At 37.3% G+C, this 14578-nt stretch overlaps 1 protein-coding gene and 1 pseudogene across 1 annotated transcript; both read left to right on the top strand.

The window, feature by feature from the left end:
• Positions 1–4885: 4885 nt before the first annotated feature.
• Positions 4886–14257, top strand: PRRG4 (proline rich and Gla domain 4). The gene is made up of 6 exons (XM_023532089.1): positions 4886–4924; positions 5321–5445; positions 9713–9876; positions 11287–11335; positions 13982–14114; positions 14233–14257. The coding sequence occupies exons 2-6, from the start codon at positions 5343–5345 to the stop codon at positions 14255–14257; spliced, it is 474 nt and encodes a 157-aa protein (XP_023387857.1). The 5' UTR covers positions 4886–4924; positions 5321–5342.
• LOC111741335 lies at positions 13595–13713 on the top strand (annotated as a pseudogene).
• Positions 14258–14578: the final 321 nt, after the last annotated feature.

Raw genomic sequence — 14578 nt, 5'->3', positions numbered from 1 at the left:
AGAGAGAGAGAGAGAGAGAGAGAGAAAGAGAGAGAGAGACACTTTAAAATGGAGTTGGAGCTGCCATGCCAAAGGAACTATCTCAAACCTTTAGAATGTTAAAACAGGACAAAATAACTTTTGGACTGGACCTAAAGCAATATTGGGTCCTGAAGAACTTTTTGCAAAGATAACAAGAAAGCAGATATGATTACGGACTGAAGGCTACCAGACTGAAAGTTAAAAACATTGTTTAGAATGAACATCACTATGTCAGCTTATCTGACCAATAGAAATGCCTTTCTTCTACTGATGTAATTGTTCCCCTTCCCATTCTCATAAATACCCGTTGCCTTTGTCTCCTAATTGGAATACTATTTGGGCTTCTGCCCGAATCAGTGCTTCCCAACTAGCTTTTCTTTTTTTAACCTCACATCCTCTCACTTTGAAAAGCCTTTTATTTTTCAGGTTAACAACCCAGAAGAGGGATTGCTGGATCATATGGTAGTTCTAAGATTTCCTTTTAAATAACATAAATTAAAAAATGGATGTAAAAGCAAGTAATCCAAGACTATCCATTCAGGGAAGATAAATTAAAATCCTACTTAAATAGAGCCCTCTTTACACTTCTATTACTAGGGATTGTCAAAGAATCCTAGAATGTTAGCATAGGATGGAATATTCGAGTTCACTCAGACAAAATCCTCAATGTCTCAGAAGAGGTAGACACAGTTCAGAGAAGTGATTTGTTCAAAGTCATCTAGCTAGAGGGAAGCAAACTCAGGACTAGAATTTACTCATTCTTTCATTTACTTAGCAGGCAGGAAATTCTGCTATGAGCCAGGTGAGATATGAAAACTGGTAAATTTTGTTCCTGACTCTCTGGAGCTGTCAGGGAGGTAGTGTTGAAGGCAGGTAATGGAGAACCATAAATTTTACTAAAGCCATTAGTGTACATCAGTAAAAGAAACAATGCTCAAAAATCTGCATTTTATATTTCAAAACTCAGTTTTTGAGAACTCTTGAGAGCTTGAAGCCACAATGGTACATAAACTAACAAAGGAGAATTCTTCACCGAAGAAGGATAAATGGAAGCCTGATTTGTAGACTTCCTAACAGTTCTTCCATGTGATGTGTATCTTTAATCATACCAGTAATATCAACACTGCCTTATTATCCTTCTTTTATGCAGAATTAATGAATGTTTCTTAAACACTTCCAATTGTATACCTAGAAATGCATGATTTGTTTAAATTCCCTTTTCACATATTGTAGATGAAAAGTATGGTTTTGCAATTGATGCCAAATAAACTTGTGTATGAAAAGAAAAATCAGTATTTTCTTAAAACATTATGATTACTTAAACAGATTTCCAAAACAGAGGCAAAAAAAGAAAAAAAAATGTATGCCAATCAGACAGTAAGGTTATGATGATAAAATGAGTCTGGTGAGTCAAAGAATTAATTATAGTTGTAAAAATGCCAAGGTCTGAACAAAGAGTGAGAGTTTTGTGACCAACTGTGACACAAGTCCCTGTCACAGGCCCCTGCAGGCAGCTCAGAACCACACTAATTCAAATTTCCATGTGCTCTGTAAGGACTTTAAGGATTACTATTTTTTTTTAATATGACACATAGTTCTTATTTCTACCCACAGCGTGACAGGAAACTAGATGACCTCTTACACAATTCTTAATTTTATTTGTTTTGTTATTCTTTAATGATAAAATTAAATTCGAGCTCTCTAGTCAAAAGTTCCTTTAGAAGGCTTTAAACAATTGTTTAAAATAAAAACTTTAACCTTTTTACCTATTTGTTGAATCTGAAAATATCTGCGTAAGAATATGTAATCAACCTTGAACAGTAGGAGTTTTTCATATCCCACTTGCTGATTTTACCGGAACGAATTAAAGTTGCAAAAAAATTGATGTCGAAATGCCACAGAAATATCAAGTTCTGTAAAGTTGCATCTCCTGTTCCGAGAAGTCTAATGATATAGTCATCAGTTTGTCTTTAAGGATGTGAATGGAATCTTACGCTGTAGAGCTTCATGGCTGCAGCTGTAACATTTCCTGTCACAGTTCTTGAGTCAGTCCTCATGACCACACAGTAAAGCAAGTTTCCATGTCATTCTTGAATTCACACAGGTAAGTGGGTGAATATGTGCTCAAACTCAAAGATTCATTATCACATTATTCCGAATCCATTAATCTCACTGCTTTGATGTCTTTCTTATTTCTTTTGAAATTAAATAATTCTTTACTTACTGCCCTCCATTGCTTGGTAATAACTCAAAAAAGCCCTGGAAAGAGTCAAAAGCCAGGCTACCATTCGGCAATGGCCATTCAAGACTCTTTACTTCATGCTTTAGTATCTCTTTTTGTAAAATGAGAATCATTATATCTGGCCCAACTCCACAGATGGCCAGAATTAAGAGTACTTAAAAAGTTTTGGAAGGAAGGCCTAAGAACATTCTGATTTTGAAAAGGAAATGGTACAAAACAAGAAAATGAATATAGTTTGTAAATAGAAGAAATCAGCAATCTTGGACAATGTTGTTTCTGGCTACGCCCTTTTCTCTTTGCTAATTTCAGAATACCTTGCAGTTCCATAGCAGCTGAAGTTTGTGTGTGCACTGCCAAATGCTATAATATTCTTTAAGATCCAATATTACAGGAAAACATGCAGAATGTACTTGACCATTAAGAAACAGACTCATTTCTATATCTGCCTCCCCTCTCAGACTAAAAACTCTGATATTTGATGTGAGCACAATGCTTCTTTTGTTTTGGTCCAAATATCTAGATATATAGGTGGATGCATTCCACCAAGGAATGTCATTAAGTTTCATGTCTGCTGATTCCACAGCGTGAGGCATCTGACCATTTGGTACTCCCAATATAGTGTGAAGCACTTTTCCTACCTGAAAATAGTTTCCACTCCCAAAAATATATTGAGTACAAACAACATAAAAGGCACTCTGATGTCTACTGTGGAGGATGTAAAGATGAATGAGTCAGTTCTTGTCCTCGATAAGAACTTTATAAGCCCACATTCTAAGATATAAATCTTAGATTATATTCTTCTCCAAAACAGAGACTGTAGTTATTGTCTCTTTATCCTTATGTATTAGTGACTTAGTTTGGCTAAATGAACGACTAAATAGAAGAATGGATATTCTAATGAAGGTATTTCCTATTATAAGATGTTGACTACAAGAAGTCATTTCTAGCCTCTTCACAGTCTGATCCCAATGGCTTAAGAGGGAAAGAAGAAGGATCTATTATAGAAACAGAGAACAAGGTGAACAAATGAAAATCGAGGAGGAAAAGATTGAGAAAAGGGAAAAGAAAAAGCACTGTCTAGAAGGAATCAGTGAAAACAAAAATTTATGCAGAAGCCTTAGGAAGAATTTGGATGATAATAAATAACTATAATAAAAGAACAATAGCAGTCTTTGTGAGGAGAACTTGGTGGATATTGAATTAATCAAAGATTAAAAGGGGGGAAAAGTATTTCCTTTGGCTTCCAGCAAGTGCCAAACTATTTTGGCTAAAACATGAAATCTCAAATGATGTTACAAAGAATTGTTAAGCATGTTATTTGGACAAAGAAGGATGAGAACACCACCTGCCTGAGGTCTTCTGCCCACTTGCTGCCTTCATGACTAATGGCGCCAGTTCTCAAACTCTTTTACCTCGGGACTTTCTTATGCTCTTTAACTTTATCGCGGGCCCCTAAGAGTTTTCAATTATGTGAATACCTAATGGTATTTCTATTATATATTAAAACCGAGAAATTTTCAAAATATTATTTCAAATCGAGACAACAACGGGAACTCACTTTTTGTTGTGTTTCTGTATGGACTCGAAGAAAAATTCAAGATTTCAAGATAACTATTTATTTGAGAATGAGATTATAGCTATCCTGCCAGGTATGACCAAACATAGCTAATAAAAGTTCAGAAATACTGAGAAGAAACATTTTATTAATATTTATAAATCTCTAAAAAAATTACATATTGATATTAAATCTACCATAGAAAATACTAGAAGACACAAGAAAACACATGCAAGCATTCTATTAGTTAGCAGAGTGATGACATCATTACCATGTCAAATGGCCTCTGGAAATTTCCATTATACACACGAGAAAATGAAAACGAAAAAGGCAAATCACGTGTTATTAACATAAGGGGACTAGTTTTGACCTCGGAGATCCCTTGAAAGGATCTTGGAAACGTCCCACATCCGACGGACCACAATTTGAGAGCCAGTGTAATTGATTAATTTTAACGTCACTTCTCATTTCATATTGCTAATAAAGTGTATTTTCTCTAACGTATAATTCCTTCTCGTCTGCGAATCATCCTTTGAAAACCAAGGTAATCACAAGATCCCTGGCCTAATGGAAGCCACAGCGGAAAACCGCCGACGCGCCGAGGGCCCTCTGCTGAGCGCCGAGAACTGAAAACGCTCCCGTGAATTGGCAGAAAACGCCGGGTCTAGAAAGGAGTCCAAACCAGCCACCCGCGCGCCAAGGCGGGGCCAGAACCGGCAGGCGGCCGGGCTTGCCCAGGGCTCAGGGCGGAAGGTTGGGCGGCTTTTGAGGGCGAAGCCCGAGCTCCCTGGAGACGCCTACCCACTGCCCGCCCGCAGCAGGTAGGCCGGCCCCGGGAAGAGGCGCGCGCCAGGTGCTTCCCAGGTAGCCGCCGCCTCCCCTGCCCACTGAGCTGCTCCGCGGCCTCCCGGGATCAAGGCAGGAACTCGCGTCGCGCGTGTCCCCGGGCGGACCAGGGCGCCCCTCCGCGGACCCTGGGCGCCTCCTCGTCCTGAGCGCCGGGCCACCCCAGCCCTGCGAGAGCGAGGCCCAGAGCGTCGCTGAGGTTTGGGTCTGGCGGCGGCAGGAACCACCGGAGCTGCCGGAACATGCGCCGGGAGCTGCAGGTGCGCGGCCCCGCGGCATGGTCCCGGCGAGGAGTGGGTTGTTGTTGTTGTTGTTGTTGGGGGTGGGGGGGCGGGTACCTCCGCGGATCCAGTCCAATCTGAACGCGAGGCAGAGGGTCGCCTCTGGCGACAGGTGCCTGCTCAGCGGTCAGCAGCGTCCCTGGGCGCGGTCTTTGTCCCCAGGCGCTCTCGGGGCCGCTTTCTGGGCGCGGATCCGAACCTGACGACCGAAACTGCGCGCGGCTCAGTTGCCCCGTGACTTTGAGCACAGCTGGTCGGTAACTCAGTTCCCATAGAAACTCAAAGTGCTGAGAGCCAGGGGGCGTTTTGACGTGTTTTTCTATTTTTGTTGTTGTTCTCGTTTGTTTGTTTGTTTGGTTGGTTGTTTTGTTTTAGTTTGTTTGACCGTTTCCGGACTATGTTTACACTTCTGGCCCTCTTCAGCCAACTGCTCACAGCTACCTTCGCCTTTCCTCACTGCACGAGAAGTCCCGAGGAGTCCAGGCATGCGGGGGAAGAAGGTAAGCGTTGCTTCAGTTTCCAGGAAAACCATCCTGGAAATCCGAGCCGCATAGTATAGATGTTAAATGAGAAAGTATAGTATTTGAGACTACATGCCCTCATCAGTCATAGAAACACTAAAATATTCGTTAATTTGTGGTTTATTTGGTAATTTTGTGTTAAGTGCAAATTTATTTCTGTGTTATTTTGATTAAATGTATATATATAAGACCCAGTTTGTGGTTAACCGAATGGAGAACCTATCTCAACTTTCGAAAATTCAGTGAGTGCCGTTTTTCTAGATGAGGCTATGTGGTAATTATAATGAGCATAATTTCTCGTTCTTCCTGGAAAGACAGAATCCAAGATCTAGTCTGGACTTGTTATGAGACCCTGGGCAATTTACTTGACACCTTTCTGCTTGTGTTTCTTCATCTGTAAAATGATGAGAGTGAGGAGTGGCACCATCTCAGAGATCCTTTTAGATTTTCAAGTGTATGGATATAGTCAGATGGCTGTGAGAAGATTAGGTTTGGGGTTTGCTAACCTAGAATTCCACACCTTGTAAACAGACTGGTTCCTGCCCACGTTTAAAAAGCCTGCTCTAGAAAAAAAAAAAAAAAACAGAAAAGAAAAAAAAATTGGTTTTGGCTCTCATCATCCTTCCCCCACCTTTGCCACTGTGCTTCCCTACCCAGTGCCAATACTTTGGATCTACTTCCCTGCACATTTCTGTCCCTTATTAATTCTGATCAGATCTTACTCTCAGCTCATTTTCATTTGAGAAGGATCTGTTACTCTAATACTCCTAGATGACTTATTAATGATTAATGCAGCTTAGTGTGTTAAACTTTCTAAGAGTGTGTGTGTAGTTTAAGATAGGGCAATAATCTTAACCCGGAGGAATCAAACCCTGATGATAGAATTCTAGGCAAATGGATAGGCTAACTAGTGGGAAAGGGAGAGATTTTGGAAGGAGATTCTCCTTAGTACCTGTCGAGTTGCACCATATATGTAAGTCCACTCTTAATATAAGACTGATGATCCATTCTTAGTGAGACCAAATGCTAATCCCCAGAAAACTTCTGAATGTATTTATTTATTTATACAATACAGACATAAAAGACACTCTCAATAACATCATAAACTCTGGAAGGAATTTAGTAATCATACTTGAGTGCAAAAGGCGGGTGATATCTGTTGGAAATGTAAATGAAGAATTGTATATATTTTAAAAACCATCTTATTCAGTTAGTAACCACTTTGTTAACCCATGCTATGTGCAGGCCCTATGCTAGGTACTAGTGATATACAAATGAAAGTCTGTAATCTCTGCCTTGGAGGGCTTCTTCATTGGTTCAGTCGGCAGGGTTGTAAACAGATAATCTCCATAAACTCTATGACAGAGGTAGGAACAGAGAGCTCTAGAGCAAAGAGTGAGTAGCAGTAATTGTCTCAGGAGAGTTGTATTGCACAGAAGACAATGCTCTCTATCTGTAAATGAGATACAATAAATGGAAATATGAGAAGTAACTAGGAAGATAAGGGACCTTCAGCTAAATTCTAATAAAGCCCAATGGTGGAGTTGAAATGACTTAAAAGGAATTTCTTTAGAAAATATGAGATAAGAGAGATGAAGAGAATGAAATATTTGGATTGGTGGGTTTCATACAGCGAAATGCACAGAGAGCCACGTGGGGTGGTCTAAGACAAGAGGAATAGAGAAGGGAAGAGAATCTAAGGAGGCAGATACAAAAGCGCAAAGGCCAGAGGGAAAATAGGGAAAGTAAGAACTCTCGTGGACATTGAGGATGCTCCAGAGGCTAGAAAGTTTGCTTCTTTCAATTATAAGCAATTTCAGAGTTACTTAGAACCCAAACAACAAAGAACAATATTTCTCCTAAGATAGTAAGGGAGGCAGGAAAAAGTCTGGTGAGGCACTGAAGGTCTAAGGTCAATCTCTGACCAAACTAAAACTTTCACTCAGGGAAGTGGCAAACAACAGCCACTGGAAAGCATGTTTAATTACAGAGGTGAAGATTTTTACTGGTATAAAGGTCACTTCAGAAACAAAAAAATGCTTATGACTCTCTTTTTTATATTCCTTTCAAGTTGAAAGTAGCTTTATCAAGTGCCATTTGGAGAGCAGGAGTATTTTTATAATTCAGAAAACCTACTTGAACAGAAGACCAAAAATGAGCAATTTGGCACTGCTTTTTAGCCAATAAGATGTAAAGATCTGGGCAAATTCTGATTACAGAGGCAGATTTCTAAATCTCTTTTCTGAAATTAGATTTCATGTAGTAAGTATAGCTAGGCTAGGCAGACTATGAGTTACTTCATCACTGGTTTAGTATTTTAAACCTATGCCAAGCTGAGTAACACAAGACTATACCCATGAATTGTTTCAACTGATAGAATTTAGTTCCTTCCCACTCTAGGAACATTGAGTTCATTCATTCACGTAGTAATTTTTTGAGTATCTCTTATGTGTCAGGCACCAATATTTGTACCTTAATCGAACTGTCCTCCTAGTGAGAGGAACAGAGTGGTAACAAATAAGTAAAACATATAGAACACCAGATAGTGAGAAGTGCTACAGAGAAAAACAAAGTATAGCAGGGGATGAGGAGTTCCAGAGGTCGGTCTGTGGAGATCCGGGTTCAAGGGAATGTTGAACAAAATCCTACAGGAGATGAGAGAGCAAACGGAAAGAAGAAAGTTCTATTCAGAGGAAACAGCAAGTACAAAGGCAAGAAAGAACCAGGCATGTTGGAAGCCAGTGTAGCTACAACAGAATGTGAAAAACAGACTGTAGGTGAGCAAGGAGACCCCTTAGAGGGTCGTTGCAAGAATCTCAACGTGAGATGATGGAGACGTGGAAAAATGTTCGTTCTGTTTCTGTTGCCATTTGATGAAAGCATAAAATCTTCAAGAAGACGAGGGAAGAAGGAACAGAAATATTCATCACACTGGGCAGTCTCTTAATATATTTCTTAAAACAATTATCACCAATGATCCTGTTTTAGCTTCCCCCTTGGTTCAAATAGTCCATATATGTTATTTATAATATTAAAATGAATACACTAGAATAGTGCTGGCCAATAAAAATATAATGTGAACCATATAAATAATTTAAATTTTCCTAATAGTTACATTTAAAAAGGTAAAAATAGGTGAAATTAATTTAGTAATTATTTAATTTAACCCAGTATATCTAAAATATCATTTCCAAATATAAGCAATATAAAACATTGAGACAGTTCACATTTTTAAAACTAGGTTTTTGAAATCCTGTGTGTATTTTACACTTACAGCACATCTCAATCCAGACTGGCCATATTTCAAGTATTCAACAGCCGTACGTGGCTAGTGGCTACTGTATTAGACAAAACAGCTCTAGAAGAGTCAGACCTGTTTGGAAAGGTGATAGATTAGCTTTGTTTGCGTGATACCAGAATGAGTTGAAAGTTTGGTGGGATATTTTAGTTTTGTGTTAACCTGTGCTTAACTCTATCTTGTTTACCATTTACCTTCTTAGAAATATAGAGGGAATCTTGTAAAGCATTGTAAATATGTATTTGGGGAATGGGTAGAGGGAGCTACTCCTCTGGGAGGGACTAAATGTCTTTTAATTTTGTAGTTAACTTATAATTTTATTAACTTAGAGGTTTAAATTTTTATTTTAGTATAAATTTTATATAACAATTTTAATATAAATGTATTTTTATTAATTTTAAATTTTAAAACATAAAGAGATCTTAGTGATTATTTAGTTCATTTCCCAATTTTACAAATGAGAAAATGGTAACCCTAAGATATAAGTGACTTACCAGGATACACAGCTGATAGCTAAGCCAAATTAAAACAAAGAATCTCTGTCTTCTAACTCTTAATCCAATGCTCTGTCCATTACACCAGACTAATTTCTCACTCAAGATAATAGAGAACCAACCCTGTAGAAATAGAATACATAGTCTGACCTGTCATTTGTTGGAAAAATAATTTTCTGGAGGCAAAAGTGGTATTTAAATAATTTTTACTTATGCTAATAATTTTGGACATAATCAACTCAGTTCTTTTCTGGAATTATACTAATATTTGTATTTCATATTTAGCAGAAATTATTTTTACTGGTAATATTTCTTTTTGTCAGATTTTAAAAACATACGAGAAATTGGTATAATTTAACCACATCAAGAGAATTATTCACTTTTTTCACAATTAAAACAGGAATTTTATTCCTTATTTTAATCAGTGTTTGAAATCTTTCTATTTCTTTATTAGTCTTTACATCAAAAGAAGAAGCAAACTCTGTCATACATAGACACCTCCTATATAATAGATTCGATTTGGAGCTCTTCACTCCCAATGACCTAGAAAGAGAGTGCAATGAAGAATTTTGTAATTATGAGGAAGCCAGAGAGATTCTTGTGGATGAAGATAAAACGGTAATTTGGTTGATGTTGTTAATTGGCTGGAAATTTATTAAATAGTACTTAAGAAAATGGCACTTTCAGTCATTAGAGATTTTATGCTTTAAATAACATCAGGACTGTATACCTGTTATCTCTTTCTACTTCCTTAAAATGCTAATTAACCTTAAACTTAGACTTAGTTTATACTTAATTAACTGGGCTTACAGTAATTAAAAAGTTATCGATTATGCTATGATTTTGTGTGTTTAATATTTATTATATTCAAAAGCAATCATGCAGCAGAGTGAATTGAACTTCAGAATGTGATCTGAGTTAGTTCTCTGACTCAGATTTCAATCATTCAAGAGTCAGAGCAATTTTTCCTATCAGAGACCTAACTTTTTTTGATTCTCGTATTTATATTTTAAGTATTGACAATCTACTATGAGCCAAGTACTCTGCTAGAGACTGAAGATACAAAATATATAGCTCCTGTATTCAGGAGTATAAACAGTAATGTTTGGCATATCTGTGTAATTTAAGGTAGAAGCTTTTAGAAGTTCTCCCTTAAAATATAATCAAATCCTGTCAGTCTTGAAAAGGTAGAAAACAGACAGACAGCACTGTCCTTGTTATAATCTGACATATTCTTGTAGAATGTTAAGTGAACCAAATTCTTTACTTTTGTAGATTAAATAACCCCAGTTCCTTTTTCCCTTCCTCAAGAGTTCCATTTTACTCTTTGGTTACTAAGAACCTCTCTAGGTATCTATCCTTCACGTGTAGGTGTTAGTGGAATTTAGTTCTTTCTTTTCCAAAACTGTGCCCAGCCTCCCTGCTAATATCTACCACCTCCATCAAAGAAAGAAAACAAAGTCTGTACTTTGTAATTGTGCCTATTGAGATTTTATCTGTTTTTCACAAACTCATTTTCTAATTTTATCACGATTCCTTAAAATCCTCTTCCATTCTCTCAAATAATACTGAACTCAAACGGTTTCAGGGATGTCTTTCAGAATCAACAAATATCTTTCAATAAAATCTAGCAAACTGAGAGCTTGCATAGCATAAAAAAAATTCAGGCTCCTTTTCAAATATGATAATGAGTCCACTGCCTCAGCTTCCACCTTAGATTCTTTCACCTACTCTAATGCGATAGTTTCCCGTGATGCCTGAGTGGGAGCTCTGGACAGGTGAAAAGAGAATAGCGGGGTACAGTGGTAGGGAGCTAGCACTGGCTATAATCCCTTGACCAGTTCTAGAATTGGGAGAAACAGTGGTGTGCGGTAGTGCTTTAATTAGGGTGAGGCATACCCTTTAACTTGAAAGAACTGGTATCCTGCCTGTGGCACATGCCAAGAATTCACCACCCTTAGTCTAGGTCATTGGGACCAAATGAAATGATAATAAAGAAACTAAGTGGAAATTTTACCTTTTTCTTAGGTGGCATTTTGGCAGGAATACTCGGTTAGAGGACCAGCAACAAAATCAGGTAAGACAAGAGTTCATCAAATGTAATGTTTTTCCCACACCCTCTCTTTTATAACACATTTTAGTTTCATTGTTTGAGTTTGGTTGTTGCTCAATATACACACCTTGTAAATCCAAGGAAGATTTCTCAATTATACACTAGGCTAGCTAAAACAGAGAAGGTCACATTCATCTATTTACACAATGAAGATCAAGTTTGGTGAGATACTAGGGAAATGAGATAATAGGCTTAAAGCTGCTTTAAACAGCTCAGCTAAGTTTATACTTAATTAACTGGGCTTACAGTAATTAAAAAGTTATCGATTATGCTATGATTTTGTGTTTAATATTTATTATATTCAAAAGCAATCATGCAGCAGAGTGAATTGAACTTCAGAATGTGATCTGAGTTAGTTCTCTGACTCAGATTTCAATCATTCAAGAGTCAGAGCAATTTTTCCTATCAGAGACCTAACTTTTTTTGATTCCCGTATTTATATTTTAAGTATTGACAATCTACTATGAGCCAAGTACTCTGCTAGAGACTGAAGATACAAAATATATAGCTCCTGCATTCAGGAGTATAAACAGTAATGTTTGGCATATCTGTGTAATTTAAGGTAGAAGCTTTTAGAAGTTCTCCCTTAAAATATAATCAAATCCTGTCAGTCTTGAAAAGGTAGAAAACAGACAGACAGCACTGTCCTTGTTATAATCTGACATATTCTTGTAGAATGTTAAGTGAACCAAATTCTTTACTTTTGTAGATTAAATAACCCCAGTTCCTTTTTCCCTTCCTCAAGAGTTCCATTTTACTCTTTGGTTACTAAGAACCTCTCTAGGTATCTATCCTTCACGTGTAGGTGTTAGTGGAATTTAGTTCTTTCTTTTCCAAAACTGTGCCCAGCCTCCCTGCTAATATCTACCACCTCCATCAAAGAAAGAAAACAAAGTCTGTACTTTGTAATTGTGCCTATTGAGATTTTATCTGTTTTTCACAAACTCATTTTCTAATTTTATCACGATTCCTTAAAATCCTCTTCCATTCTCTCAAATAATACTGAACTCAAACGGTTTCAGGGATGTCTTTCAGAATCAACAAATATCTTTCAATAAAATCTAGCAAACTGAGGGCTTGCGTAGCATTAAAAAAATTCAGGCTCCTTTTCAAATATGATAATGAGTCCACTGCCTCAGCTTCCACCTTAGATTCTTTCACCTACTCTAATGCGATAGTTTCCCGTGATGCCTGAGTGGGAGCTCTGGACAGGTGAAAAGAGAATAGCGGGGTACAGTGGTAGGGAGCTAGCACTGGCTATAATCCCTTGACCAGTTCTAGAATTGGGAGAAACAGTGGTGTGTGGTAGTGCTTTAATTAGGGTGAGGCATACCCTTTAACTTGAAAGAACTGGTATCCTGCCTGTGGCACATGCCAAGAATTCACCACCCTTAGTCTAGGTCATTGGGACCAAATGAAATGATAATAAAGAAACTAAGTGGAAATTTTACCTTTCTCTTAGGTGGCATTTTGGCAGGAATACTCGGTTAGAGGACCAGCAACAAAATCAGGTAAGACAAGAGTTCATCAAATGTAATGTTTTTCCCACACCCTCTCTTTTATAACACATTTTAGTTTCATTGTTTGAGTTTGGTTGTTGCTCAATATACACACCTTGTAAATCCAAGGAAGATTTCTCAATTATACACTAGGCTAGCTAAAACAGAGAAGGTCACATTCATCTATTTACACAATGAAGATCAAGTTTGGTGAGATACTAGGGAAATGAGATAATAGGTTTAAAGCTGCTTTAAACAGCTCAGCTAAGTCAAGACTTGCATAGAATAAAAGTTGGACTCTATTGGTTTCAGGTAGTAAACTATTTTTATTTTTTTGTCTTTTTTACCATTATAAGTCAATACAATACCTATGCTACTAGGCAAGTTAAGACTGTTAGATAGAATTAAGTAACTTCTAGAGAGAGGCAAGCCTTTCTTTTATCTGTATCGATCATCTCTAGATGCCTTTTAGTTGGGTGGTTTTTTTGCCAGCTATTCTTTCACTCCCCTTAGGTAGGGCCCCAGCTATAGGGAGACTACATTACCCAGCTACTCTAGAGTTTCTCAGTATATGTATCTTAGTTAATGTCAAAGTGTGTCTAGTTGAACAAAGATTATGTTTATCTCACTTAGTCTTGAATATTATCCATTTAATATGACCTATAAAAAAATAAACGAAATCATAGGTAATGTTTTTAGGAAGTATCATTTAAAAATCCTTTAGGTCTACCGTCATGCTACCCTGAGCAAGCTTGATCCCATCTGATCTTGGAAACTAAGCAGGGTCGAGCCTGGTTAGTACTTGGATGGGAGACCACTTAGGAAGACCAGGTGCTGTAGACGTAAAATATTTTAAAAATTTTTAATTAAAAAATAATAAGATTGTAAGTTGACGAGGTCCTTGCAATCTGTGAGGTCAACCAAGAGTTGCCTCACCTAAAAAAAAAAAAAATTCTTTAGGTCATGTCTTTAGCACAAAGACTTTTTAAAGAAATCAATATTAATTATTAGATGCTTCATAGTGTACTTAGAACCAGGGTTAAATGTATTAAAATCATAGGTTGTACTTTTCAATTGTTATAGTTATGTTTTGTTAATGATTTTTCTTAAGGTGGTAACAGAGAGACAATCGATGTTATGGGCCTTCTGACTGGACTAATTGCTGCTGGAGTATTTTTGGTTTTTTTTGGATTACTTGGTTACTATCTTTGTATCACTAAGTGTAAGAGGCAACAGCATCCAGGGTAAGTACCAAGTGAAAATATTTAATTCACTAATATACATTCTGTGTTGTTATTTTTAAATGGATGAAAAAATGGCTGCCTATTTTTAAAATAAACTTTTATTTTGGAATAATTTTAGATATACAGGAAAGCTGCAAAGATAGCACAGAGAGTTCTCATATATCTTTCACACAGTTTCCCTCACTGTTAACATCTTCGTTATCATTGTACCTTTGTAAAACTAACAAACCAAAATGAGTACATGACTATTAACTAAACTCCAGACCTTACTTAGATTTCATCAGTTTTTCCACTATTGTCCTCTCTTCGCTCTAGGATGTAGTCAAGATACAACATTGTGTTTAGTTGTCTTGTCTCTCCCCAGCCTCCTCTTCTCTGACACTTCTTTGGTTGCCTAATTTAACAATTAAAAAAACTTAAAAATGCTGTTTCTACGGTTCTTCAGAAAAACACAAGAGATTCAT

Source organism: Pteropus vampyrus, unplaced genomic scaffold (assembly GCF_000151845.1).
Source record: "Pteropus vampyrus isolate Shadow unplaced genomic scaffold, Pvam_2.0 Scaffold76, whole genome shotgun sequence".
NCBI lineage: Eukaryota > Metazoa > Chordata > Mammalia > Chiroptera > Pteropodidae > Pteropus > Pteropus vampyrus.
The sequence above is the reverse complement of the archived record's forward strand: the minus strand, read 5'-3'. Positions and strand labels throughout refer to the sequence as shown.